General features: G+C 39.1%; 3 protein-coding genes across 5 annotated transcripts in view; 2 read left to right on the top strand and 1 right to left on the bottom strand.

The window, feature by feature from the left end:
- Positions 1-9,719, bottom strand: part of LOC135678740 (uncharacterized) — a 36,697-nt gene extending 26,978 nt beyond the window's left edge. Inside the window, exons 1-4 of one of the 3 annotated variants that reach the window (XM_065191867.1) lie at positions 9,431-9,719; positions 7,806-8,055; positions 5,497-7,716; positions 1,829-1,904 (exon numbers count right to left, since the gene is read on the bottom strand). In XM_065191867.1, the coding sequence (XP_065047939.1) occupies positions 1,829-1,904; positions 5,497-7,716; positions 7,806-7,983 (2,474 nt within the window). In that variant the 5' untranslated portion in view covers positions 7,984-8,055; positions 9,431-9,719. The remainder of the gene's footprint in view (positions 1-1,828; positions 1,905-5,496; positions 7,717-7,805; positions 8,056-9,430) is intronic. The other 2 variants (XM_065191868.1, XM_065191869.1) reach the window with 2 other exon arrangements.
- Positions 9,720-14,802: 5,083 nt separating this feature from the next.
- LOC135678739 (probable WRKY transcription factor 57) lies at positions 14,803-18,653 on the top strand. The gene is made up of 3 exons (XM_065191866.1): positions 14,803-15,155; positions 15,277-15,549; positions 18,263-18,653. The coding sequence occupies exons 1-3, from the start codon at positions 14,881-14,883 to the stop codon at positions 18,429-18,431; spliced, it is 717 nt and encodes a 238-aa protein (XP_065047938.1). The 5' UTR covers positions 14,803-14,880; the 3' UTR covers positions 18,432-18,653.
- Positions 18,654-23,953: 5,300 nt separating this feature from the next.
- LOC135680150 (transcription repressor OFP14-like) lies at positions 23,954-24,556 on the top strand. The gene has a single exon (XM_065194137.1). The coding sequence runs from the start codon at positions 23,954-23,956 to the stop codon at positions 24,554-24,556; it is 603 nt and encodes a 200-aa protein (XP_065050209.1).
- Positions 24,557-26,078: the final 1,522 nt, after the last annotated feature.

Below are 26,078 nucleotides of genomic sequence, written 5' to 3'. Positions count from 1 at the left end.
AAGGAAGATTGTCGTTCGTGTACTTTCACAGCCAACATCTAGTGGTTGCAAACGTAATTGGTCAACATTTGCATTGATTCATACGAAGGTCCGCAATAGACTCTCCTACAGACGGTTAGAGAAACTAGTATATGTCCATTATAACATACAGCTAAAATTGCGATGTGCTGAGTTGGATAAGGAGTCAGAGAAATCAGATATTGATCCCATTGACCTCCAATTCTACAACGAAGATTCAGAGCCAATGTTAGATTGGGTTGAAGCAGTAGAGAACCAAGAGGATCCTCTACTTGATGAGGTGGGAGATCCTCAGCATCCTTCACGTTTTATCACCGAGGCAATGGAAGAAGAAGAAGCACAACCCCAACAGGTGAAAAATCTCCCTCGATTACAACATGGTAGGAGTCAAACTGCTAGAGGAACTACCGACACCCAACGGTCACACTCGTCCGCCCAACGTGCAAAGGCAAAGGGGAAGGCAATAGCATCATTTGCATCGTTGGAAAGAATCGAGTCGGACGACGAGACACCTTCACAATCACATTCTCTTTCTCGCTCGGTCCAGAGACATGACAACAACACGGACAGCAGTGCCTCGACAAATGATGGCGGTGATGCCGGGCAGTCGTTGGTCTCGTCTACACAACTTGAGAGTGGTGAATGGACTGAGGAGCAATATTTTACACATGCCACTCAAGATTCAGATCATGGAACTCGACAAGGTACTGGTCAAGTTTATGTGCGGAAGGGGAAGGGGAAGGGGAAGGCAATGGATGAATATGAACAAATGCGACAGATCATACATGATATAGACACAGAAAGAGGCTCATCATATTATGGATAATTATACGGGCAACAACAGTATGGTGATAGTTGGTCATCCTTCTCTGAGCAACAGCATGATATAGAACAGCACCAATATATGCCTCAAGAGCTACCTCGAACAAATATGATTCATGACGATTAGTCTACGATCAGCACCACATTGATGCATCAATGGCACACGGTGTACCAATACACTATGTCATGGGATCAATTTCATGATTGGGTCCAACAAACATATTATATTGATATGTATCGGATCGAGGACCCCGGTGCACCACCCATGGAGGCCCGTCGTTCGTTTTGGTGGTAAAATCAACAATCAGATATATCTAGATATGTTATAATTTAATTCATTTGAATTTTAGAGTTTATATTATAACAAAATAGTCTAACAATTCAACTAATTTTTCTGTAGATATTTCAATCTATAACGGGTTGAAATACGAACCTCGAACAAGACTACCTCAAAGCCCGAAAAAAATATATGATACTATTTTTACCTAATTTACATTGATTTTGCTAAACTTATACTATTACTATATTTATTTATAACTTGAAAACCCTATCCTAACTCTTTTTTTTAATTTTCAGATATTTTCCGAGGGTTAAATCGGTGAAATCAGGTGTACCGCTCGATACACCGTACCGTACCATACCGAGCCCGGGTCGAAACGCCAGTATGGTACGGTACGACGAATCTTGGATAAGACATTATATTTTTATGTTATTCTTGGGCTGATTTTTGTAGTTAAATTTAGTAGTTAGTAGCTATTGCAGGTAATCTTTGCGATTAGCAGAGGTTGATTTAATAAAAACCTATAAATGAACGGTATAAAAAACCAAGGCAATTGAAAATGATTGCCACTCATAAATCTACACAATATTTTTTTAGTTTGAAAATCCCTCAAATTTTGCATTTCAACTTAAAATCTTAGATCCCAACAGAACCAATTTAACTTTTATTTTATGCCAAAGAAAATAATATGCAAGAAAAGAATCTTACTGTTCTATTACATCAGATCTGAAGTACTGCAGTGCCAACTGCATCTGGCGTAAACGAACGATTCCAAGGTCCCATCCTGTCATAAAATTGTCTATAATTATCAAGATTATCAAGACATTTATAAGCATAGAATAATAACAAAGGCAAGATATGTATATATGTATATGGAGAATATACAGTGAGCAGAAATCGTATTTATACCAAAGTTAAAAAGTTAAAACCTAAATGAAACTAAATGGAAGCGAGGTGGGATTATGTTGGCTTATATAGCATGATGAGTCTATGACCATTCGCTTGTGCTTAAGTGATTCAATCAAGCTAAAATGTAACAAAAATGTTATCAAAGTGGTTCTAGTGGCAGGCACTTCGAGGGTCTTGAGTAGAAAAGACTAATGTGGATGGGATTAGAGATGGAGCCACCCATTAGGATGGGCCTCACAAGCCATTTACCAGGGTATGCACTGCCCATGGATCATGACATGGACATCAGGCTTTGATTGGGGAAATTCTAACATCCCAAATAGTCCCACAACCTTGAGTGGGGGAAATTGTGACATCCCAAACAGTCCCACAACAGAAGTGGGGAAATTGTTGGCTTATAAGGTTACATGGATCTATTACTGTTTTCCACGACTTACACATTTTGAGCATGTGGTTCTAAGCTCTTCAAGTTGTTGGGAAATTAATAATATAATACTCTCCAAAAATGACTAAATTGAGTCAATGATAATTAAAGCAAAAAAAAGGGAGAAAATATGGAATTTGAGCCTGACTAAAGATTTTTTTCTAAAGAAAGAAGTCCATGCCAATCAAGAATATTGCAAAAGGGAACACAAGTCAAATAAATGCAAAAGTAGTTCTTCCCATGAGAAAAGAAGGCAGTGTGTTTCCATCCCATGCATGAGGCATGTCTAATGTGAGACCAACACCCTAAGGGCAGCATTTAGAAACCAGAAAGAGTTTGAATAATATCGGTTCCCTTTTTCATTTCCCTTCCACCATTATCAAATACTACAAATATATTTTCTATGCCCTAAAAGCCCCTTTGTGCTATCACCCTACATTAGATTTGATATCCCACCATGTCTACCAGAAGCAGGCAACTTTACTGGAGTCTTTTTACAAATAGACACAGAGATGTACATCAAGAAAAGGTTTGAGTCTTCTCAAATGAGCCACTTAGTACCCAAGTTTTCAATTTAGCCATTTTTTTTATTATTAAGGCAAATCTAAATTCTAAAGGTCATTACACAATCACCCATAACAATGATAAGGACTCATCATTGATGGGTCAAATATTGCATTCTCAGTCACAAACATATAACTGGAGTTGAGTTTCTACACTACAAAAGAATTTGTTTCAAAAGTCTTTTTTTATATTGATTAAGTTTTTCTCAAATGTCATTATGTACCTAGAATGCCTAAGAAAAAGAAGAATAAAAATGGAACAAGATAAAGAATTTAAGGTTGATAACCAGCCTATATATATATATATATATCATAAGATTAACAAATTTGGACGTAGATTTACTCCAAAAAGAGAAAGATGGTGTCATTACATAGCCCATGTATGAAGCACGTATGGTTCAAACCAAGGTTCGTCGTACCGTACCGTACCGTATCGGTGTTTCGACCCGAGCTCAGTACGGTACGGTACCGATGTACCGGGCGGTACATCAGGGCGTACCGAGCGGTACACCCTGGTGTATCGAATAATTTTATTTTTTTCATACTGTAGCAATGCTACAGTATGCTACTGTAGCACTATAGTAGTGCTACAGTAAATATTGTAACGGTATGAGGCGATCCGCATACCAGTAACCCGTCGGACAGGTACGTACCGCCCGGTACGGACGATACGCTTCAGTATGGCAGACCTTGGTTCAAACAAGGTTCTTAATTTCGTACTGTATCGATGTTTCGAGCTTTGCTTGATACGATACAGTACGGGCATACCGAGTGATACGCCAGGGTGTCCCGCTCGGTACATATACATATATACATATATACATATATACATATATACATATATACATATATATATATATATATATATATATAAGAAAAAGGAGGCGTACGCTGCCTCAGCAACGTCGCCTACTTTTCTTCTCATCTGCGGCGTTCGGCGAAGACGTCAAAGGCCGCAGACGTCTCCAAAGAACGTGGTGAAGAATAAGTCGAGTCACCGCCTCTCCATTACCTCTTGGATCGGGGTCGTTGAGGGAGGGAGGCGTCGGATCGGGAAGCATCGAGGTTCTCCCGATTCTCCCTCTTCTTCAAGTACCTTCTCCCTCAACGCTTCTTCTTCCCTCGCCGCAACCAGGCTGATACCGCCCGATAGCGGATGGCGACGATCGAAATCGATCGTTACCGACCTGTTTCAAGCGATAACAATCGATACGGGGCTAGATCAACGGTACCGCCCGGTAGTGAGCGGTCCATGTATCGGTATGTACCGCCCGCATTCGAAATTAAAATCCTTGGGTTCAAAATCAAAACACTTAAATGTGGCACTTGGGGTGTGGCACTTGGGGTAAATGCAAGTATTATTTTTGTCTCCTCTTCCCTCTCTATTTTATCTTCCATATTATCATATCCTAGAAAAAAAAGCATATTATATTTGCCCTAATAGCCCCTACATTTTCATATCCTAAACCACCAAAGCTTTAGATTTAGTGATAACTTGATATTCACCACCTATCACAATAAGTTTGCTGTACATATAATAATAACCATTCATTTCACTGGTAGTGAAACATGGAAATAGAATCATTATCCCCATATATCAAATGCAAAGTTGCCACAAATACTAAAGACATCCTTTGCCAGGACAATACTTTAGGTAGAAACTAACTTGGCCTTCCTTAGCACCAATGCAGTAAGTTCTTGTAGATTTTGCATTGCTGCCCTACATGTCTTGTTAACATGGCATTTGGTGCAAAGAGATTTTACATTTCGTATTAAAATCAGTTAATCAATACAGACTGTTAATGAAGACATGCAGACTGTTTACTATCAGACAATCCCAAGATGCTAAACCAAAATGAACCAGTATTTCTCGTTGGAAAAGTGAAGAATAAAGTTTCAAGTTAACGGGCCTATCTCTTATACACTACAGAAACAATCCATTTACAGCAAGAAGAGACTCATAGAAACAAATACGCCATCAAAGAGAATATCAGCTAATGCATTTTGTTTATGCTAGCACCTGATGATGTAAAAGAATAGCACTCATCAGACCAGACCAAATATTTCATATACCTATAACAACTTGCCAAAAAATTTAGGTAGGGTAGGCTTATGAAGTAAAGAAAAGCAATGACAAACTTCCCATAGTAGCTTATAAAGAGATGAATTTTCATTTTATAACTTCAAGCTTGATATAAACAACCTGTAAGAGAGAGTATAACGAATCATCAAATTCGTTTGTAAGTACTTCTTAATAAACATCTGTCTAACTGGCTCCAACATACCATTGTTGATTAAGGTCAGTTATACTATACAGCCTATAACAAGTCCAATGCAATATTTCAGCATGCATAAACTGGATAGAAAGCATCACATTAAGATTCTTGATTTATATAAAACAAAAGAAAGCAAAGTTTGAAGATTAAAAGATTCTATTAGGAAGCAGAACAATAGAGTATGTAGCATGTAAATGTATTTACCATTCTCCAAACAGACATGCTCAGCCTCTTTAGACCCTTCAAATATAAGAATTCTATCTACCACCTCCATTTGCCAAGGCCTCCACTGCTCGTCAGGTTTGTGTATCGTCAACATGTTCTCAATATCAAAGTCACTGCTCACAACAGCATCTGGGTTCCAATATCTAATTGATTTTACTGGGAACACAGCAGATGAAATTGAAATTGATGGGAGAACAACAGAGAGGCCATGCTGGGTAATTAGATACAAAAATCCTTGAAAAAAGCAGCCAAGAGATTCTCCAATAAAAAAGGAATCTCTCGTAGCAGAAGAGTGTGTTTTCAACCGCCCACATGTATACAAATCTCCTTCATCAAGAGCTTTCCGTTTCACATGTAAGTCGGTATGAACAATTTTGTAGCCTTGCCGTTCCTTCAAATTGCAACATTTGACAAGCCTTGTGATTCCAAAGGGTGAAAAGCAAATACAATCATCATTATTGAATCTGTCTAAAGGCATAAATATTCTTCGCATGGGAGCAGATTTTCTGGATTCACAGTCGGAAATTCTCTGACAATTTATCTGTGAAGCAGTATTGAAACCACTTGCTGTTTGGTCTTCTATATGCCAAAAATGATTTTTCAATCTTTTCATTTGTTTAGTACCATTCATGTGCTTTGAAATTGGAAAATCTTGACCGGACATATCTAAATCAACTAACTCTTGGCCACTAGATAGACCACCAAATGACTGTTGACTACCTATACAACTACCAGCAACCTTCCAACCCGCCAGGATACCAAGATCAAAATGCTCAAAATGGGGCATGAATTTGTTGGCTTCATGATGCTTTTCTGAGATATAGTCACCAGCATAAAGTAAATAGACTACCCCATGTTCATTGATTATAGCTAGGTGCAAAGAATGTGAAGCCACCACCAACTTTTTGAAAATACAGTGATTTTTAGCATCCCCAGCACCTTGATCAACATCATCGAAATCAGACTCTTCATAAGATGCATATCTGCTCAAAGGCATTCCGGAGTCCACTTCACAGCTCCGCAAGGTGTCAAACTGTGCAACAAGCATACCAGTATTTGCAACCCAAATATTGACCAACCCAGAGGTGTTAAGGCAAACAAGAAAGTTGGCTGAAAACTGAATGTCAGCCCATGGTGGACTTGGACCTGAACCAGGATACGAGTCCTCAAGGTCCACTGAACAAACCCACTGTATACCCCAGTGGTGTAGCTTAATAACCACCACTATTGTGTTCATTGAATCTTTAAGGCAATTTTCCTGACTGATAATAGAAGTGTCAGCAGAAAAAGTCAATGCCAAACCAATGAAATGATGTGAGGTGCTGAAGAACACTCTTGAGGATTTGTATGAGAGACCTCTAAGTTCACTTTTGGACTGGAAGCTACTTGAAACCTTGGATATGGATTCATTAGTCACAAGCCCGTCTGCAGTTCCAACACTATGGGTCTCCTCTTGGGTAAGAGGACTGGCATAAGAAAGAAATGCTAAAGTGCTATCGTATATACTGAAAGATACAACATTTGCTGAATGAGGGAATGAAGCTTGTGCAGGGAACAATCCCAAGTACTTGCCATCAGAAACACTTGTCTCCAGTTCAGTAAGAAAAGTCCGAAACCAATTCTTGTTTGTGTCATAAGATGAGTTAGCATTCCCTGTTTGATTATGAACGTTTAACCTTTCCGAAGTTCTAGTGTTCTCATCTTTCTCATGCAAATTTCCAAAGCCATGAGAATGCAAGAACTGCTCCTTTGACTGTGAACAATGCGCTGAACCCCACTCCACCCACGTGCCATGAACATCTCCGTCTTCAGGAGATGATTCAATAATATTTGTGTTTTCACTGTGATAACGAAAAGCATGAATAATAATATCATTGTTACCTGAGACTATAAGAAATTCTCTAAAACTAGAATTTCCAAAGCGACTGTATGCATCACCGCAGTGTCCCCAAGCCAATGACTTCACATCAGAAATCACAGGATAATAATCAAACACTGAAGAATTCCCTTTTTGTGCAAAAGTAGAAAACGGAACTACTTCTGTCGGTTCAGTAGTGCATGTGGCATCACAAGATGAGTTTGATGCAACAACCGTTCTTGGTTCTGGAGAACAGAAAGGTAATAAACCAGGTTGTTGAAGAGTTGCAAAAGAAGACTGGCATGAACCATCGCTGCTTATCAACTTGCCTGACTCATTTCCTGAAAATATACAAAAGCATACTTGCTAAGGAGCAAGTACAAGTATGGAGAATGGATGAAGAAAGGTTTGATAGGATTTGAGACAATACCAGCAACTAGAGGAAGTAACAAAGCTTCAAGCTTATTAGAAAGCAGCAGCAACAACTCCCTAGATGGTGAAATAAAAGCTTCAGAAAAGTCCGATAACTGAAATTGAAACTTTAAATGACCCCAATTTTGCAACCGTAGTACAGCAGGACCATCTCCAGCTTCATCACAGTAAGACATATTTCTTGCTTGGTCCAAATGTTATAATTATCAATTCAATCAGCAGAGACCCATCTGAAGGCAGACTACGCACTGCAGAAACAAAATGAAAGAGATGAGGACAACCACATGATAGAAATGTAATAACTTGACAAATGTAATGAAAATTCATAATTGTATTTGAATATTAATCACATGGCATCAAGTTATTAAGGCTTCAAGTCGCATAAACCACCAGATAAAAACCAAAAAGAAAATATTACAAATCTCAGCCTTAAGGTATTAAAGTTTGTGCTCCTATCAGTCTCCCTCAAGAACAATAATCAACAACTAATTGTCTCAAATTGTGTCATGTAATCACAGGCTAAATCAAAGTCTATGTCCAGCAACAAACTTATAACAAGAACAAGGAACCTCCCGAAGAGAAGTTCAAAGCCAGTTCCTGGTGGCTCAAAGTTCTACTTATTTTGAAAAAATTTAAATATGAAAAGATATAGTTAGCTTGATAAAATTACTCTAGTCCATGGAAATGAATGTCACTTCATGCAATGCCACTCTCCTAATGAACTAATATTCTCCTTTAAACCAAAAGCAGATTAAAGAAAATCAATGGGAATTGACATTATGGATACCAGTCTATTCACAATACACAGTGTTGCATGTACCCAATTCGTATTTCTGTTCTGTATCTTTAGTTTCCATTTTTTTCCCTTGTTCTACAGAGTAACTTGACAAATGCAACCAAAGATGGCCACGTCAATCCTGAAAAAAAAGTCTCAGTCTGTTAATTCAAGGAACACATGCCAGACCAAATTGCCCATCCTAGGCCATGAATAGGGGTAAAGGAAAGGTCTCCCACAATTTTGGATCAAAATGATTTTATTCTCCATCTACATCACCTCAAGATCAACATGCTGTTCAAACCAATCAAAGAAACCAAAAACGTTCTGCTAGTTCCTGGAAATCAGATGAAATTAAGCCCAATATAAAGAAATAAATGACCACAAAAAGATAATGTCAACCTAAAGATGACAAGAAAAGCCCATAAAATAGTCATAATTTTAAGACTATATTGCAATATTAGGTTCTACACAATCTTTTAGGTTTTCTACGAAGGCAAGCAAGCCCGTGAATACCATAAGTTCGTACAACCTACATAAGTGACAACAAAGATATTGAACAAAGGGACCAAATAAACCTTAAATTGTCTTGACACAACTCCGTAGCTCCTATCACTTCACAAATGAAGCGTCCTACCCACGACCCTTCGCGTCAACAGTGATATGACAAAATACAGCATGCATGGCCAAAAACCAGTTCAATCATATGAAACAGGTAGATAAATCCATATCCAATGGGCTCGCACAAAGTGAGAGCCTATTCGAACATCAATCAACTAATGAAGATAGAATCCTGAGGCGAGAAACCCACTTCCGAATATCAAAATGCATCCAGAATCAATCCCTACCACGATTATTGCCTCCACGTTCTATCTCGGGACGGCTCCGATGAGAATGATAGCGTTAAACCTGGAATCTAAAGAAGATGGGTTGGATCGCGGAGGAAGAACCCTCGAATATGGGAAAGCGTCCAATCCACGACGGCTCGAACGGTCTTTGCAGATAGCGAACCACCCAGTGTCACCGTCGCCACCGTCGAAGGTGGCGGTAATGATCGAGGAGAGACCGTAACGGGCGGTCGAAGTAGAGCGGAGAAGGGGGGTAAGAGGCGTAAGGATCTGTTTAGGAAACCCCCAACGAGGTCTTCGTTATTATTATTGCGTGGGGAAACTACGGGGAGTTCCACCGCAGATAAGCTCTCTGCGGTACAACTTAACCACCGTGCGATGTGAGATATACGGACATAAAACAAACGATCTTCAGCTTTATGATTCGTGAATTCCTGAAATCCACCGGTCAAGGTAAAACAGCATAACTGCGAGTCTGCCATGCGGGTCTTTTATTGTTCTTCGACTGCGACATTAGAGATGACGATCTTTCGCTTTACGATTCGTGAAGTTCCTGAAATCGACAGATTCCCCCATAACTGCGATGCAGGTCTTTTCTTTTTGCCCTCCGATTGCGATTTATCGCTCGGAGGGCCCCTAATATGCTAAAATCAAATTAATGTTTTAAGCATCAAAAAAAATAATTCGAGATATAGAGTTTTTTTTCCCTTTTCAGATTATTAATCTTGATTGAATCATATTTTTATTTTTTTTAATTAGGATTTGAGATAGATTGGAAAAGAGAAAACTAAGTTTATATCGAAATTGATTTCAAATCCCTATTCATGTTATCTTGGCTATTTGTTAGTCGATCTAAATTCGAATAAAATGATATACGTGTATTTCATCAGTGATAACAATAAATAACTGGTTTTCTTTTAATACTCACATCTACCTCTAATCGGGTTCGGATATCCTTTCGTATTTGAAGAAAATAAATATTTATGATAAATTTGGATGATTATTAGTCTTTTCGTATTTTTCATCCCAAAAAGAAATTAGAAAAACGAAACCTACACTCCTCCTTGCAACTTGAGGACTGTTGTCAACGATATTCTATGCTTGCTAGATTGTTTGATGGATTACATGATATCATATATCAATAGAGAGAAGTCATCTTGCTAGCGAACTTTCTTAGAATTAACAAGGAAAACAAAAAATTTTGTAATTCATTTCAATGGTAGAAGCGATGATCGTATTAGACTTATAACTTAATAGTGTTAGGAAAAAATATTTAAAGCATAATATTTTTTTCCCTCTTTATGTATCAAAATGGGTTTATCATCAAAATACAAACTTGATATTCAAATGTAAATATCAATCAGCATAATATAAATAATAGAGCAAAAAATCAATCACACAATGAGACCAAACTTTTTAGAAAAAATCATGGGATCGTAGTCCACCTCAAACTTTCACTGTCAATAGTAAATAAAGATAATAAATGTATATCTCACGTGTGTATAGCAAAACATATCTTAGAGATGATAAACTATAGATCGACACCGTTAGGATTGTAGAGTTTGCTACAAGGATTCTCTACATAAAATTTGAGCCAAAACTGATGACATTTGACCACCGATCGTCAAATAAAAAACTTAAAAACCTTACTTTCTTTCTCTATTTCTCTCTCTGCACCGTCGCTCGATGCACGCGCATATGCACACACGCACGCTGCACTCGTTCACAGCGCGTGCACACACGCTGCACCTTACCTTATCTCTCTCTTTTTTAAATTTCTACTTTCAATTAGTGATTTGGGCTCATGGACTGGACCAACAAATAGAAGAGCTGAAAGAATAAAGAGAAAAATGAACAGTCCGAGGAGATCCAAGCACCACACTATAAAGTGGGCTAGCCCAGGTTCATCTGCTCTAATTTCTACCCTGTTATTCTGACTTCTGCAAGTTGGACAAGGTTTAATTGCTGGATTAATTTTTCCACTGAACTGGAGTCAGAGTTATCACCAAAGAGTTACAGATCCGAATGGATCCAGCTGAAGTGGCTCATGAATTAACAGAGAGTTACTGAGGGGGCAGCAAATTTGACATCTAGCTTCAGGTCTGCTCTGTGTGTCCAACTTCGAATATACTGGTCCTCGCTGTCCGGTAACAGGTCACAGGTGGATGTCTACTTTCGCTGGGACAAGTATGGTCCCTGGCTCGCAGTGGAATGATCATGAGCAAGTATAGTTGATAGCATTTCCGTCAAATGGATGCTCATGAACTCCGTCTGCTGCGGATGTGGGCGCATCCTCGGACTCGATGGACCACAGCTGTGTATCTAGTCAACTCCACACACACACATGTACACCAAACTCTATCTGGACTGCACCAACACAACACAGGCTGGATGGATGGTGAGCTCTCTGTGTCAGCCACCATGGCGAGCCATCTTCTGAAACGTAACAGGTTAACGAGAGGTTGGCCAATTCAGGATTTCCTTGTTTTGACAAACTTGGGTCTTTCCGATAGCTTCAGAGGGTGCAGAATTTAATTATCAGTTTGCTGTACTTTATCTGGTCTGTGCACTGTTTCCATCCCCCCTAATAGTTTTAAAGAAGATCAAATTCCGTATGGTGGGATCAAAAGTGAGAGCCTGGAGACACTGAAAAGGAGGAGGAGGGAGAGTTACTGGGAAGGAGAGATGGTGGGATGTAATCATGGCAAGGGATAGAAATGATGGAGGCTATAAAGCCTCTCATGTTCTTGTCATATTCCTTTTGCTATTTGACTTCTCTTCGTATCCCATAGCTTGCGCCGGGATGAATACATAACCTGTAATTACCTAGCAGGAAACATTATCGATCCCTACGAGCATATGGATAATGAAGCTAATTAAGGGTCGCCAAAGCTGCCGAAGAACAACATCCTTCACCACCGAAGAACTTCCGTGAAAGTTATATACAACGCAGACAAAGTCTCCACACGCGTGCATGGGCAGTGCGAGCGTCCTTTACTCAATCCTACCAGATAGGCATGCCTTAATTAATCGGGATGAAGGCTTTGTACAGCTGCGCAGTTCTCCTCCATAATGATCTCGCATGCAGGCATGCATGCATGCACGTGAAAAAGATGATAACCCACGTACTGTTGCTGGAAAAAGATACTAATTGTTTGTACGTGTGTGCATAACCAAGATTGATTACTCCCTGGATGATTGCGTAGTTTATGTAGCATTAAGTCTCAGATGATTGCTTAGTTTCGTTCAACTTCTCTCTCTCTCTCTTTATATACATATATATCACATATATATATACTCCGGCAAATACCAACGCATGCGTGGATACTATAATCTAGAATCACGAAACACCAAGTACTCTTTGACGCTATCGATTGATAGCTAAGTTTACGTAGCTCACATGCCCAATAGTCGATCTGCATCTTGTTAAAGGGCATTGGAAGTGAGAGAGTAGAACTGTGGGAGTGAGTGAAAGTTTGACTTTTACTGGAGAACGTGTGTGCATCCGCTCCTCACCTATCATTACATCTTCCACCTCCCTAGCCTGGAGCAGCGACTTAGCATTATTGCTTCATATGCAGGAGGGATCCCCAGGCGAGAGAATCTCTAAGTGTTATGTGAACGATGAGAACTGCTCTTCTTTTGAAGAGAATGATGAAAGCTTCTCAAATCGTCGATCGAATCATTCCAAATGAATTGGTAATTGAATCGTGGCATAAAGTGAAAACAGATGACTTTTTGAAGGGAAAGATTTGACTTTTAACAGATAAAAGCATCTTTCCCATGGCTTTCCATTTAGCTTTTCTTTTTTGTTCCTTATCATGACTAGGAATGAGCTCGAGATAGCCATGACTTGGGAAACAAACTCTCTCTTAATATATATCATGTTAAAATAAGAAAAGTTGATGAATGTTACATTATTATATTGATAAATATAGTAATAACCTAAAAACTAAAGTTCAAGTAAGAGATGGATTTTAATAACAGTAGGAGTTTGAGTGACACGGAAGTAATTTGTTGCTTCAACCTGCATCAGTATAAATAATGTAATACTAGTGGAAGAAAATATCACTGTGACTTGGGGCTGTTATTTGATTCCTCTCTCTACTTATTTTCCAGTGAAAAGATTTATCTTTGTTTGTCTCTATATTTTTATTTTTCAAATATTAGAAAAATTAAACTTCGTGGTTTTCCGGTCATGTCATAGCATATTTTTGTTGACAACATTCAGATTGAATTCAGCCTTAGCACTTACCGTTTGTGAATGATCTAAGACACAATTACAAAAGGTAAAATAAATGTTGTAACAAAATTCTTTGTTATATTTTCAATTATTAAACGTTATTTTTTTATACTTTATTTTAAATTGATCTTAAATATTAATTATTTAATAAACAAATTAACTGTTCCATTTGAGTCATATGTAAAAGAATGAAAAAATATATTTAAAGATGAAAAAGAAGTGATTATCAAGGTTATTGTAAAAGATGGTGATTGAGAGGTTTTTGCTGATTATATTGCAAAAGATGATTACATTTCTTTTTTTGATAGAAAAAATAAGGCACCAATTGTTATCATTTTTCGGTTTTACATTTTTTTTTCTATTTTGTTATTCTTTCATCATGGATGGTGTTTATTGAACCGCTACATGTCTTCTAATACTTTAGATTGAATATATGATGTCCAAAATACCCCGTTTTTAGTTGGAAAAACTTTTGTCTTATAATACTCTTTAGTATAAAAATAATGTGTCATACTACACATTATAGTTTTCCGTCATTTATAAGATGAGGAAATTCTGTTTCCTTTTTATTGTTATAACAATAAGATTTGCATATAAAAAAGAGTGATACACATAAATACTTCAAATTTTAAATAATACGAAAGATAAAATTATTAACAAACGTAAAAAGATCATATCAAATAAACACTAACATATTTTTTGCAGATACATATATCGTCATATTAAATATATCAAAAAATATGTTCTTAATTTGAAAAATAGTCATATTTAGTATTACACCTTAGGATACTCACACTAATTAGCAAAAGAGTACTCATAATACTCTAAAAATACTTCTTATAAGATTTTTTAGATGATTGATATATTACTAATTCTAAATTTACTTGCAGGTCAGCAGTAATTTATTTTTGTCTAAGATTTTTGTAGCATAGTAAAATAAAGGTATTATAATAAAAGCATAAATATTGGTAGTACTATATAAAAATCACATGGTGGTGCAATTTGGCAGGTAATGAGGATAGTCACCAATTGGATGTGCGATATACACTGATATTATTGTACGCTATCTTCCAAAACGCAGTCTATATTCTTTTTCTCATTGACTTGCAGTACCTTTCACCACATACACCCCTCTTTCCTTTGTGTGTGTGTGAGAGAGAGAGAGAGAGAGAGAGAGAGATCAGAGGTAAGAAGAGTGCAAGAAGAAATGTTCCCATCCACTTCCAAGGGGGTGATGAACCAAGGTCTGGTGGAGAATCCAGAGATAATGGCGACTTCTCACATGGGTTTCAACCTCCAAACCTCACATCTTCCTCCTCTGACCTTCTCTCCCTACTCTCTCAGCAAGACTTGCACTGTGGGAGGAGAAGATGCTGTCTCTCGCTTGAGGGGAAACCTACCCTCCTTGCCACCGGATCATGGAGACGATGGCTCAGGTCGTCTTGGGCAGTCACCGACACAAAGATCAAGTAGTGATCTATGGTAAGTCAAAAAAATCTATGTAAGACCTTATAGCATAGGTTTATCAAAAATACAAGACGAGATATTTCGATCTTTTCACCTGATTTCTTTCGCATGAGTCTGATTTGTGCTTCGTATTCAGGTCACGCACTGGAGATAGGGCAGCCAGCGACAAAGGATCATCTGTGGCTGCAGGCGAGTATTACAGTAACAACAAGAACGGTCCTGCTGCCAACAACATCATCATCGACGGTCTATCTGTTGGTGCTATGAGGATGAAGAAAGTTAAGGTGAGGAGGAAGGTGAGGGAACCAAGGTTTTGTTTCAAGACCATGAGCGAGGTGGATGTCCTAGATGATGGCTACAAGTGGAGAAAGTACGGGCAGAAGGTTGTGAAGAATACCCAGCATCCAAGGTACGTATATGCAGCATGAGATGAGAAGTCACAGTGCACTTCCCATTTCCATGCTTCCTTTCTAATTTCCATTTCCTTTTATTTCATATTAGGAATGCAAAATCCTGCTTAGGATCCAGCTTTCATTGGATTCATGATGCTGCTAAGGACTAGATAGGCTCCAGAAATCTTCTTACTTACTAGATCATGGAATTAGTATGAAGTTCTACACACGGAGTATATCAACGAAGTCTTTGAGTCTTAAAGCTATTAACAGGCTTATTTTTGCCAGCATATACCTCGAAATAAATAATAATAATCAAGAAATAGTAAAGTATCAAGAGAACAAAGCAGAATCATGACATACTGAGTTTCGTATCAGCAATAAAATGTCGAGGACAAAGATATGCATGTTTTTCCAGCAGTCAAGAAGGGAGGATGTCGAGAGAAGTCTTCATGAAAACCCATCGTTTCTCCTGAAAAAGCATATCTAAATAATTAATTTATTGGGAACACATTACAGTTCAACTTGTAAAACATTATTCATAACATGTTTCATTCCTTTCATGATATTTAAACCCACGAAAATGGTCGACATGTTGGAAATAATCTTTGGTAACTGTGACAATTCTGATCAGAACATGACCAAAGAAGTAATTATAGGACATCCACAAAGGAGAAGTCAGTCTATAACTTTAAATGATATACCGTACATATATTGGTTTTCTTTTCTGGCTCAAAAATCACATGACATATACATTGTCTTTTACAGAAATGATAAAAGAAGATATAAAAGATGCTAAATATATGTTAGCATGTTGAAAAGACTAGTGAAAATAAGTTCTTCATTAGTTTTTGACACACATATATATATATATATATATATATATATATAAACTCGTTCGTTTGAGGTGAGATGTGAAGTCGTATTAAGTGCTGCTATAAGGCAATATTTAGCTCCCCTTCATCGTTTGCTGACACCTAAAGATAGGAGTTAGGTCTCTTCTTGAGGTTAAAAGGTCATGAATAAGAGAACTGCATGATCTCTCTCAATCTAATCCCAAAGAATATGCAACGGAGCATGAATAATGTTATGGAAATTGAATTGTTTTTTTGTGTAACAAGCCAGTAGGGAGACTTAGAAACAAGTACTGTGAGCTGTTGGTTATCTTTACTAAGTGAATATAACTTACTTCATTTTACCTGTTTTTGTTGCCCTATCTAAGAACACAAACTTCTCATTTGCATGAACCAAAGTTATATATAGATTTCTGAAAATTTTAGGATGAATTACTTGTTTATTATCTGCAAGCAAGTAATGTTGGTGTTCGCTAAACGTTAGGCTTAGCATTCCTAGTTCAGCAAGCATAAAAGTATGAAGCAATGTAGTCATCATATACATTCAATGATAACTTTACGTTTAGCTATAGTACAATCAATATCTTGTAATGTTTACCCAAGAAAAAAGTGCTGGATTTATGGTGGTACTGACCAGGATGAATTGCTAGAGGATTTTTTATTTTAGTTTTGAGGGCTTGATGATATTTCTTTGGAATGACATTCAACTTCATGCACCCGAAAGATCATTGGTTCTTTTGTTTATGGGGAAAAGGAAAGTTGTCTTTTAGTCTTGAATCAGGTTTCTATACGGCAATCATTGTCCATGTCGTATCACTTCATGAACTTGTGTCGTTTCTTTCTTTCTTTCATCTTTTCCTTGAAATTATTTGCGTTCAATTATTTCAGTTGAATTAGGCCATCAGACGACGCAAACACAGGCGGACGGGAAGCATTGAACCGATCAAATGTTTTGAGAGCACATCCTAGAATCTCTTTAAGGATAAGAGAACCAAATCTTCTTCCAACTCTCCGATGTAGCTTTGCCACCAAATGGTGTTTAATGCTAGAAGTGGAAGCTTCAGGTGATGCAGCGGGTTTGTATATCGAACACCTGCGTAGTGGAGTCATGTTAGCTCACATCCTGAGCTTAGAGAAACCCTCCTTCCAAGTCCAGGCTATACTTTTTCCTTCTCTCAAGATTCATGTGTTAGCAAGGCAAGAGTCATCGGTAGGAGAAGTCGAACCTTGAACTTAGTACTTGTAGGAGGAGACGTCACTGTTACAGGTTCTGGAAAAGCTTAAAGCTCTCGCACGCAACAAGGGGAGGTGGTGGGACCCTGTTAGGATTGGCCAAGATCACGAGAAATGATGACCAGCGTCGTATAGGGGGTGAAGCACCATCATTCATCTCTCCATTTGCTGGACCTTCTTGACACGGATCATATGTTTGCTTGTGGGCATAGCTACCCTATATAGATTCGTATTGGTCGTCTGGACAAGGTATAATTGAGAGCTGCTCTCCTTGATCACATTATCAGGTGATGATGATGATGATGACTACAGTGAGACCCACTCACACCCATATCTGACTTGCTCCCAGCAAAGAGTCCTCCCGTCTGAGGAGCTCTGCCGCTTCATGATGCCACTGAGCTCTCTGCCTCGGCACTACATGGAAAAGAACTGAGGGAATTTGCAATCATTCCTTCTATGCTGGTGGCCCGACCACTGCTGTTCTGAAATGAATGGCAAGTGGCCGGATCTGATGCTCCGGGCTTTTGGAAGGGCATGCATGCATGATGATGATGAACACCACATTCTTTTGTAGCCTAAACGCTCTTCCAAATCACTGTTACATATGGTAAGTTGCCGTGATGATGATGTTTGCCATGGACAGGAGTTACTACCGGTGTACACAAGAGAACTGCCGGGTCAAGAAACGGATCGAACGGATGGCAGAAGATCCGCGCATGGTGATCACCACATACGAGGGCAGGCACGTGCATTCTCCATCGCATGCGGAGGAGGAGTCCCAACCTTCGTCGGAGGTCACTCTCTTCTGGTAGCTAATTGATTCCCAGCGTGCTGTCCAAAGTCTCGACTACTCACTCGAGTTCTACAAATTCTTCCGATGCATTAAGACACACACTCTCAGTCTCTCTCTGACTCTCCGTGCTGTCATGTTTGTGTGTTAGAAAGAGCTTGTAGAACATTAGGTTTCTTCGACTTTCCATATTGTGCAGACTGATCATGTTGGTGTGAGAGTAAAAGATGCTTTAGCTGTGCAACCTTTTGCCATGACTTCCCTTATCCCTGTGGATAAAGAAGGCCGGAGGAGACTGGTAACTGTTCTTTGACATTCCTCGTGGTGGTTCATAGGTCATGCAGTGCCTCACCCACACGGATCTATCGATACATATAACTTGAAAGTATGCGGTCCTTTGATCTCCTAAGTTAATTTGGTCGCAAGGAGAAGGGAGTGAGCGTGGAGTTCATTTGCTCGACTCCAAACACGACGTGGTGCCATAACACTGTGGGAAAATTTCGAGTTTTCCGAAGGAATCAGAGAACCACTACAATTAGGGCCGGACATACATGGGTCACTTCCAAGGACCCAGGTTGCCGATCCAACAGAAGTCAGCCCCCAACGCCTACGAATCAAAATTAGGAAGAAGGCGTCCCAGCGTTTCGCAGACCACATTCCTGCAGTGCGCGCATCTGCAGTGCAAAAAATAGATGCGGCACAACCAAGATCCACGGTGCATCACTCGCCATCCCGTTGTCATCGATCGGGGATAGTACGATCTGAAGCCGCGGGGTGATGGTACCCCGTGTCGCGCCGTCCTCTCCTTTCGCCCCTCACCTCGTGCCTCTGATGCCGATATTACTGGGTCGTTGGACCGCCGGGTTCGTCGTCGTTACGGAGGAACCCCTCCCTCTTTTGATCTCTAATCAAGGTCTTGAACTTTGCAATTCCTTCTCCTCTTCTTTTTTCCTTCCGTTCTTGCTGTAACTTTCTTGATTAATTCCTCGTAAATTTTCTTTTATCAGAGGCCTAATTCGTCGCTATGGTGGGAAGCGGGGATTTTGATTAGGTTTTGTTGCAACGGCACGTATGTTTATGGATTGCGGCTCAGGTTTCCTTAGGGATTCAGGTTTCATTTGTCTGATTTGGGTATCGCTCATTTCTTTCTGTTTTCCATGGGATTCCCCCCACCCCCCCTTCCCTTTTTTTTTTTGCTCTCTGTAAATTTGTATTTGTATTAGCATTATGATACTTTGGCATGTCGACGTTAGAATGTATGAGATGAAAAAATTAGTTGAAAAAGAACATGAATTATATGTCCTCTGCACTCGAAGCACTTTCATCAGGAGAACAATGATTTGGTTGTTCCTGTAATTAGTTTTCCTTGAAAAATATTATTATAATTTTGTTGGAATCATGCATGAAAATGAACTGTTTTATTATGCTCGGTAGAAAGTATAGGCTTTTGATGGAAGTGCATGATTTTATATGATATCAGCAATCTTTATTTTCACCCTGGAAAGTAAATTTCCAGAGTTGCATTCTAGCTTCATAAATTGAATGTCTATGAGTAAATATGTGAAATCAAAATATGATAAATTTACAAGAATATCGGCATGTTATTGAAATAAATTTGTATTACTGCATCATGACATTGTCAATTTGAATCCATATTATGAAATTAAGTGACATTGAATATTACACTGACTTTGCAAAGCATCATGTTTAAATCCCAACTTTTTTTTGTTAGCCTGTGTCAATTGTGTTCTGCTGTAGAAGATGTTATGTAACCGCTGCATCGTTGATGGTTCTTGCAGTAAAAGGGAACCCAATATTTGAGGAGCCAACTGGAACTCTCTCCTAGATCTTCATGTCGTAGAAGAATCCACGTGGCTCGGATGAGCAGCTTCTCCAATGATATCAACAGTGGAAGGAGGATTTTTTTTAATTCATCTTCAGGCTATAGCAAAGGTCTCTCTCGATAATCCTAGGCTACAGAAATGAATGAGAACCCACGAGTTTTTCCCTGGAGATAGTATCAATCGGTCGAACAAGAAGTTTATCCTGATTTACAGCTGGCTTCCAGAAAAGACCAAGTCTCTCGTGGATGCGCTTCCTTCGTCTGTTTTTCCGATGCCTCCGCAGGAGTGAACGTAACATTTCCCCCCAAAGTAGGTCCAGTACATCTTTCTGAAACTTTATTAGATTCTTCCACTACTAATAATTCCAAGTAACCTGTTACTGAAGATGCGGTTGATGAGGACAAAAGAAATATGCACCTGAAGAGTAGCCTGAAGAAGCCATTCGCGGATGGTTCTGTTTTGGGCATTCAAGCTGTTGATTCAAATGACTCATTGAGAGAATTACCAAGTGGATTTACCAAAAGATGCAAAGTCCAGTGGACCGATACAAATGGTAATGAGCTTGTGAAAATTAAGGAGTATGAACCCAGGTATCGTCCCATCTGAATACCAAGAAAAGTGTTTTCATGCTTCCTCTGATTATGACTAAGTTTTACATGTTAATACTGGTAAGAAGAGAGATGAATCGTAATTATTGCTTTATATTTGTCATGATGATCTCTAGAACTTATGCCTCAGGTGATGAATTTTGTGCTCATCTTCCATTTGGCTGGCTGTGTTTTATGTGACATCATGGGTAAACAAGATAATCCAATTTTTTAGAGCCCCAGAAAGTTCGATGGTCGGTGAGATTTACACTCATGAGATCACAGATCTCCAACAGGTTGGCATGGTGAAAATCAGTGAGACTTAAGAGTTAACTCGTGGTTTAATCCTGTAAACGAAGCATTTATTCAAGCTAAGTACATGACAAGAACAACCTGAATAAAATGTGTTATCGAAGGCTGACACAATAGTTAAATCCCTATCGTAGTCCAGATGGAGAGCAGTAAAGTAACACCAGTCCTGGTCAAGTTTATTGATAAATGTTTCTGAACCATATGGAAATCCTACAAGTATATTCGACTCTTTCTTACGTACTAACACAAACAAAGTTTGTCAGCAAGAGATTTATGGATTTTTATGTGAGAATTGATTTTTAATTTCGTTCTGGATTTGGAACCATTGAAATTAAATTAAAAGCTTGGGTTGTGACAGTGGTTACTTTAAAGATGAGGAACGAGTATCCTCCTTACTAACTACATGAAATGATTAAGATTTTACTTCAACAGATTAGACATAATATTTGATAAAGTAGGTTCAAGAACTATCAATGACATGAATTTTCTATTTTGAGCCTCATCTTCTTCCTTATGCAGTATGGGTACAGTAATTATTTCTTTTCAAAATAACTTTTGATACAGCTGTTACAACAGTTGAACATGGGAATTCAGCACAAGGGTTCTTTTGTTCATTTACTATCATCTTTTCTTCCTTCCTAGATTCCATATTCAAATTTATGGAAAATAATTGAGTTTTAATCGGTTGGGTTTATGTTGCAGTGACGACTCCTCATCAGATGATGAATTTGGATATCATGGTGGCAAATGCCAATGTATTATTCAGTAGATCTCTTCTTTGCTGTGGATAAAGGGGCATGCAATATTGGGCAATTTTGATCTCCTTCAGGTCAACTGTAAGATCATGCTGCTTGTTTTCTTGACTATTCATGAACTCCTAACTTCATTGGACTTGCCTGCATTTACTGACTTCTGTTGTACTTGTGTATCATTGTATTGATTGGGGACAATTTCTGTTGTATACCCTTTTTTTTTTTTTTATGCATCCACTATACCTTGATTAAACTCTTCAGCTATTCTTCATTCTAGATTTATATTTTCACAATCTCGGTGATGCCCGATGGGAACTCTTTTCTGTTGTTCTGTAATCATCATTAAGTTTCTTGTTTGTATTTTTGTCTTGTTTCCTATCGCATATGCTTCAAAAGGCCGATCTTAGTGATAAAGTGACATGTTACTCCGTCAAGTCCTCTAATTATTAAGCAGACCGTCTCTTGAGTAGAAAAAAATATTCGTTCAAGTCCTTGCTAGCATATTCCAAGGGGAAATAGAAATGAAAGCATGTGAATGATTTCAGTGCCTTCATGTTTCTCCCTCCTGTCCCAATCAAAATATAAAGATTCCACCTCAGTGTAAAGTCGTTTGTTATCTCCAGCAACATCTCAGCGTCTTGCAAATTCCTTACAATAAAAAGCAAGATGGACCTTAGAGCAAAATTTAGTCTTGTAATCCTTAGCAGATAAGTTCTCTATTTTCTTGTCGTTCTTTTGTTGTGTGTTCTTGTGGTCAAACCTCTCCTCCACTTCATGTATGAGCTGGTTTTTATTCTCTTCTGACCTTGCTTGGCAGATAAATGATCGGTAATTATATCATGACCATCTTTACGGGAAATGCCTGCACTGTTATCATTCAAGGATGCTGTAAGATGACATGAACCAAGAACTAAAGCTGCCATAATGTTTCTTCTCGAGGAAAAAGCTCCATTGTAGAGGCAATAGGTTGCTTTCATGTCTTGCCAAATGCCAACCGAGTTAATGTTTTCCCTAGGTAGTATTTGGTTATCCGTGTTGAAGCTTATTCTAGCACTGTCATTGTTATCGTGTGGTTCTGATGCTTTCATCGACCTATTTCTTCCACGTCGATGTAGCGAGACCCAACACGTTAATTTCCTCCGGCTATTGCTATTGACGTGTTAGGGCTGCATCTTCAACTTCTCATTGTAAATCTACATAAATATTCTTCGAGTTACCAACCCAACAGCAACAGAAAATACCATTCAATCAGATAGAAATCCTATTGTAGCCACTCAGAGCATGCCCTTCTTCTTGCTGCATTCTTCCGGTCACTGTCATTACCTATTTCCTTCATGAGACCTGGCTCCCTCTTTGTTGACTTTGACTTTGGTGGCGCAGCATTAGAATGGAGTAGTGTTCATGAAAACCTGTACCAAGAGCAGGATGTCGAGAGGAACGTAAGTTAGCTCTGGCTTTCTTCCGGGCCTGTAATCAGCAGTCGTACGTTACCGCAATACTGATAGGTAGAGTATCCATGAATTGTCCAAGCTTTCTTGAGTAACCCTGTCGCATTAAACTTGCATTGAAGCCTAGTCTGCAAAATGGTTCATACAATGACGTCTTCGTTTCGGGCCAATTCTCTATCAGACCATATTTAATGCATATATCTTTCTTCTTTCCGAAAGAAACGGATCCCGTTAATTTCACGCAACTCCATTCCTTGATGGTACAACCCAAATGCCTAAAATCTCTGCCAAAACCAGAAGCAAATCTGATCCTGATACCCCACAAGTCATTACAATTTTCCTTATTCTGCGTTCTCGACGTATCACGCATTAATCCCCGTACCATATCAAGTTCTAAAGAACGACCATTCACCATAACTCCCATTCCTTAATGCTATTCGAAGCACAAGAGGCGCCCGGAATCTGCACCTCGAACCAGGAGCAAATGATCTGTTCCAGCTACATCTTGCTCCTCCGATCTTGTTTTCAATGCCGTTTCCTCGATAAATACACTTGACGCGATCCCGCATGAGATATCTCAAGAGAAGAGAAGAGAAAAGGAATGGGAAGGAAGAAAGCTACCGAGAGATCTCGTTACGGCTCTTTCGCCAGACTAAGTAAGCCGCTATCCAAGCCTTCGATCTGCCTGTGGCTCTTGTCAGGCAGAAAGTGCTTAATCAACACGTCCTCCGACAGCGAGAACGACCGGACTGCCGCCGCCATAAACTTTGACGACGACGAGGAGGACATCTGCCGAGCCTACTACATCTCCAAGCCCACCGACATCTCGCCGCGGTTGACCTGGCCGCCGCCGCACGTCATCCGTGCTTCCGAGCGTTTCTTCGTGCCCCCCACCGCGGCCAGCTCCCTCGTGGAGGAAGTCCGGGTTAGCGCCACCTCCAGCTCCACCAGTCAATCCGACATGGTCAGCGTCGACAGCACCGCAGTCATCACGTTCTCCAAGGATCCCTGCCATGATTTCCTGATATCAATGCAGGAGATGATGGAGGCGCACAATGCGGGGGGCGCGGATGACCAGTTGGATTGGGAGTTTATGGAGCAGCTTCTCCTCTGCTATCTGGAGCTCAACGAACAGAGCGTCCACAAGGACATTCTCAGGGCCTTCACCGATCTGACCGCGGCTTTTCGTCGCGTGATGCTGTAGGCATCGATCGCAAATCCGCTGTTGTCACCGTTTTCCAATGATTCATTGTCTAATCGGCGCCGGAGAATAAACAGACTAATAGTCTTGCCCTCGGAACGTAGAGGAGATCGTACATTGCGTGCTTACGTTACAGTGTGATGCCGCCCATTGTTCTTGATGTATGAACAGAGTAGCAATAGCATAATATATTTATGATCCTGATAAGAATGTTGAACTACGTGTTTTCACAAACCGGTAAACCGGTAAATACGGAAGTCCGGACTCGTGAGTCTAAAAACAAGATCTTTGAGGGTAAGAGTAACACGTGAGTCTAAAAAAAAAAATAGTTTTGAGGGTAAGAGTGACGCGTGAGTCAAAAAAAAAAAAAATCAGAGCCTTATCAGCGCTCTTAAGTCGAGGCTTATGACTCTCTTTCTAGTGCCAATATAATAAGTCAATATTTGATCATTATTTTGAGACATGTAAACTTTAAAATGGATCTATAAATGTAAAAGTGACCCGGATGGCTTATAAGTCTTTGGTTCTCTTGCTCTTCAACTAACGTGAGACTAAATATTCTTATAAGTGCTCTCGAGAGCTAATGGCTCATAGCCCTCATTCTAACGCCAAAAATATTATGCACATTTTATGTCGTGGCCTAGGAGTCGATATAACTTGATCTAATCATAAAAGCGTAATGTTGTCCAAATGATTTCTCAATGGAAGAATGATGAGAGAGTGAGGTCGGCCTCGAAGTGTTGACTGGGCCTTCAAGGGGGTCTTGAGTTGGAGTCTAGTTGTTCTTAATCGTGTGTTAGATCCTGCATAATATATTAACAACGGGGGGAGATTCTCGACTTGACTAATCCGATGGTTAAGTTAGTGCAAATGTGTTTCTCTTGATGTATTCTACCGGGATAAGAAATCAATATTTATATTTACGAAGACAATCGAGGGGTACAATAATTGATAATAATTGCTAGTATCTATAGCAATACGATTGAGCGGGCGATCGACTCGTACGCCTCCTATAGGTTGGCCCGTTTGGGTTTTTGTGGTGCACTGACTTGTATAGCCCCATGCAATGTGAAATCGAGTGGAGGGGCACCTCCTACTATGTTGGTTTTCTTTTGTGTCAAACAAATGTCAAATTATGTTTCACATTGATTCTACGATTAAATGTCAGCTAATGACTATAGTTGGTGTGAAAATATTTGTAGGGAGATTCTCGGGTGGCTAAAGCCAAGGCTTTGAAAAATTACATAGGTTGATTCGTTATTTTTTGTAATCTCAAATTTATTAGTATTAAAAAATAATATTCTTTTTACTACAAATATGATGGATATATATATATATATATATATATATATATATATATATATATATATATATATATATATATATATATATATATATATATGCACAGATATGACCGTTTTGAGGGCATTTACACAGATATGACCGTTTTGAGGGCATATTTGCAAAATTATTATCTTTTGGTTCCCTCTCTGTTGTGGAAAATTCATTTCGCGCCAAACCTATC

The sequence above is a fragment of the Musa acuminata genome, chromosome BXJ1-7, assembly GCF_036884655.1.
Source record: "Musa acuminata AAA Group cultivar baxijiao chromosome BXJ1-7, Cavendish_Baxijiao_AAA, whole genome shotgun sequence".
NCBI classification, from domain to species: Eukaryota; Viridiplantae; Streptophyta; class Magnoliopsida; order Zingiberales; family Musaceae; genus Musa; species Musa acuminata.
Note: the sequence above shows the minus strand (reverse complement) of the source record. Positions and strands in the feature narration are given on the sequence as shown.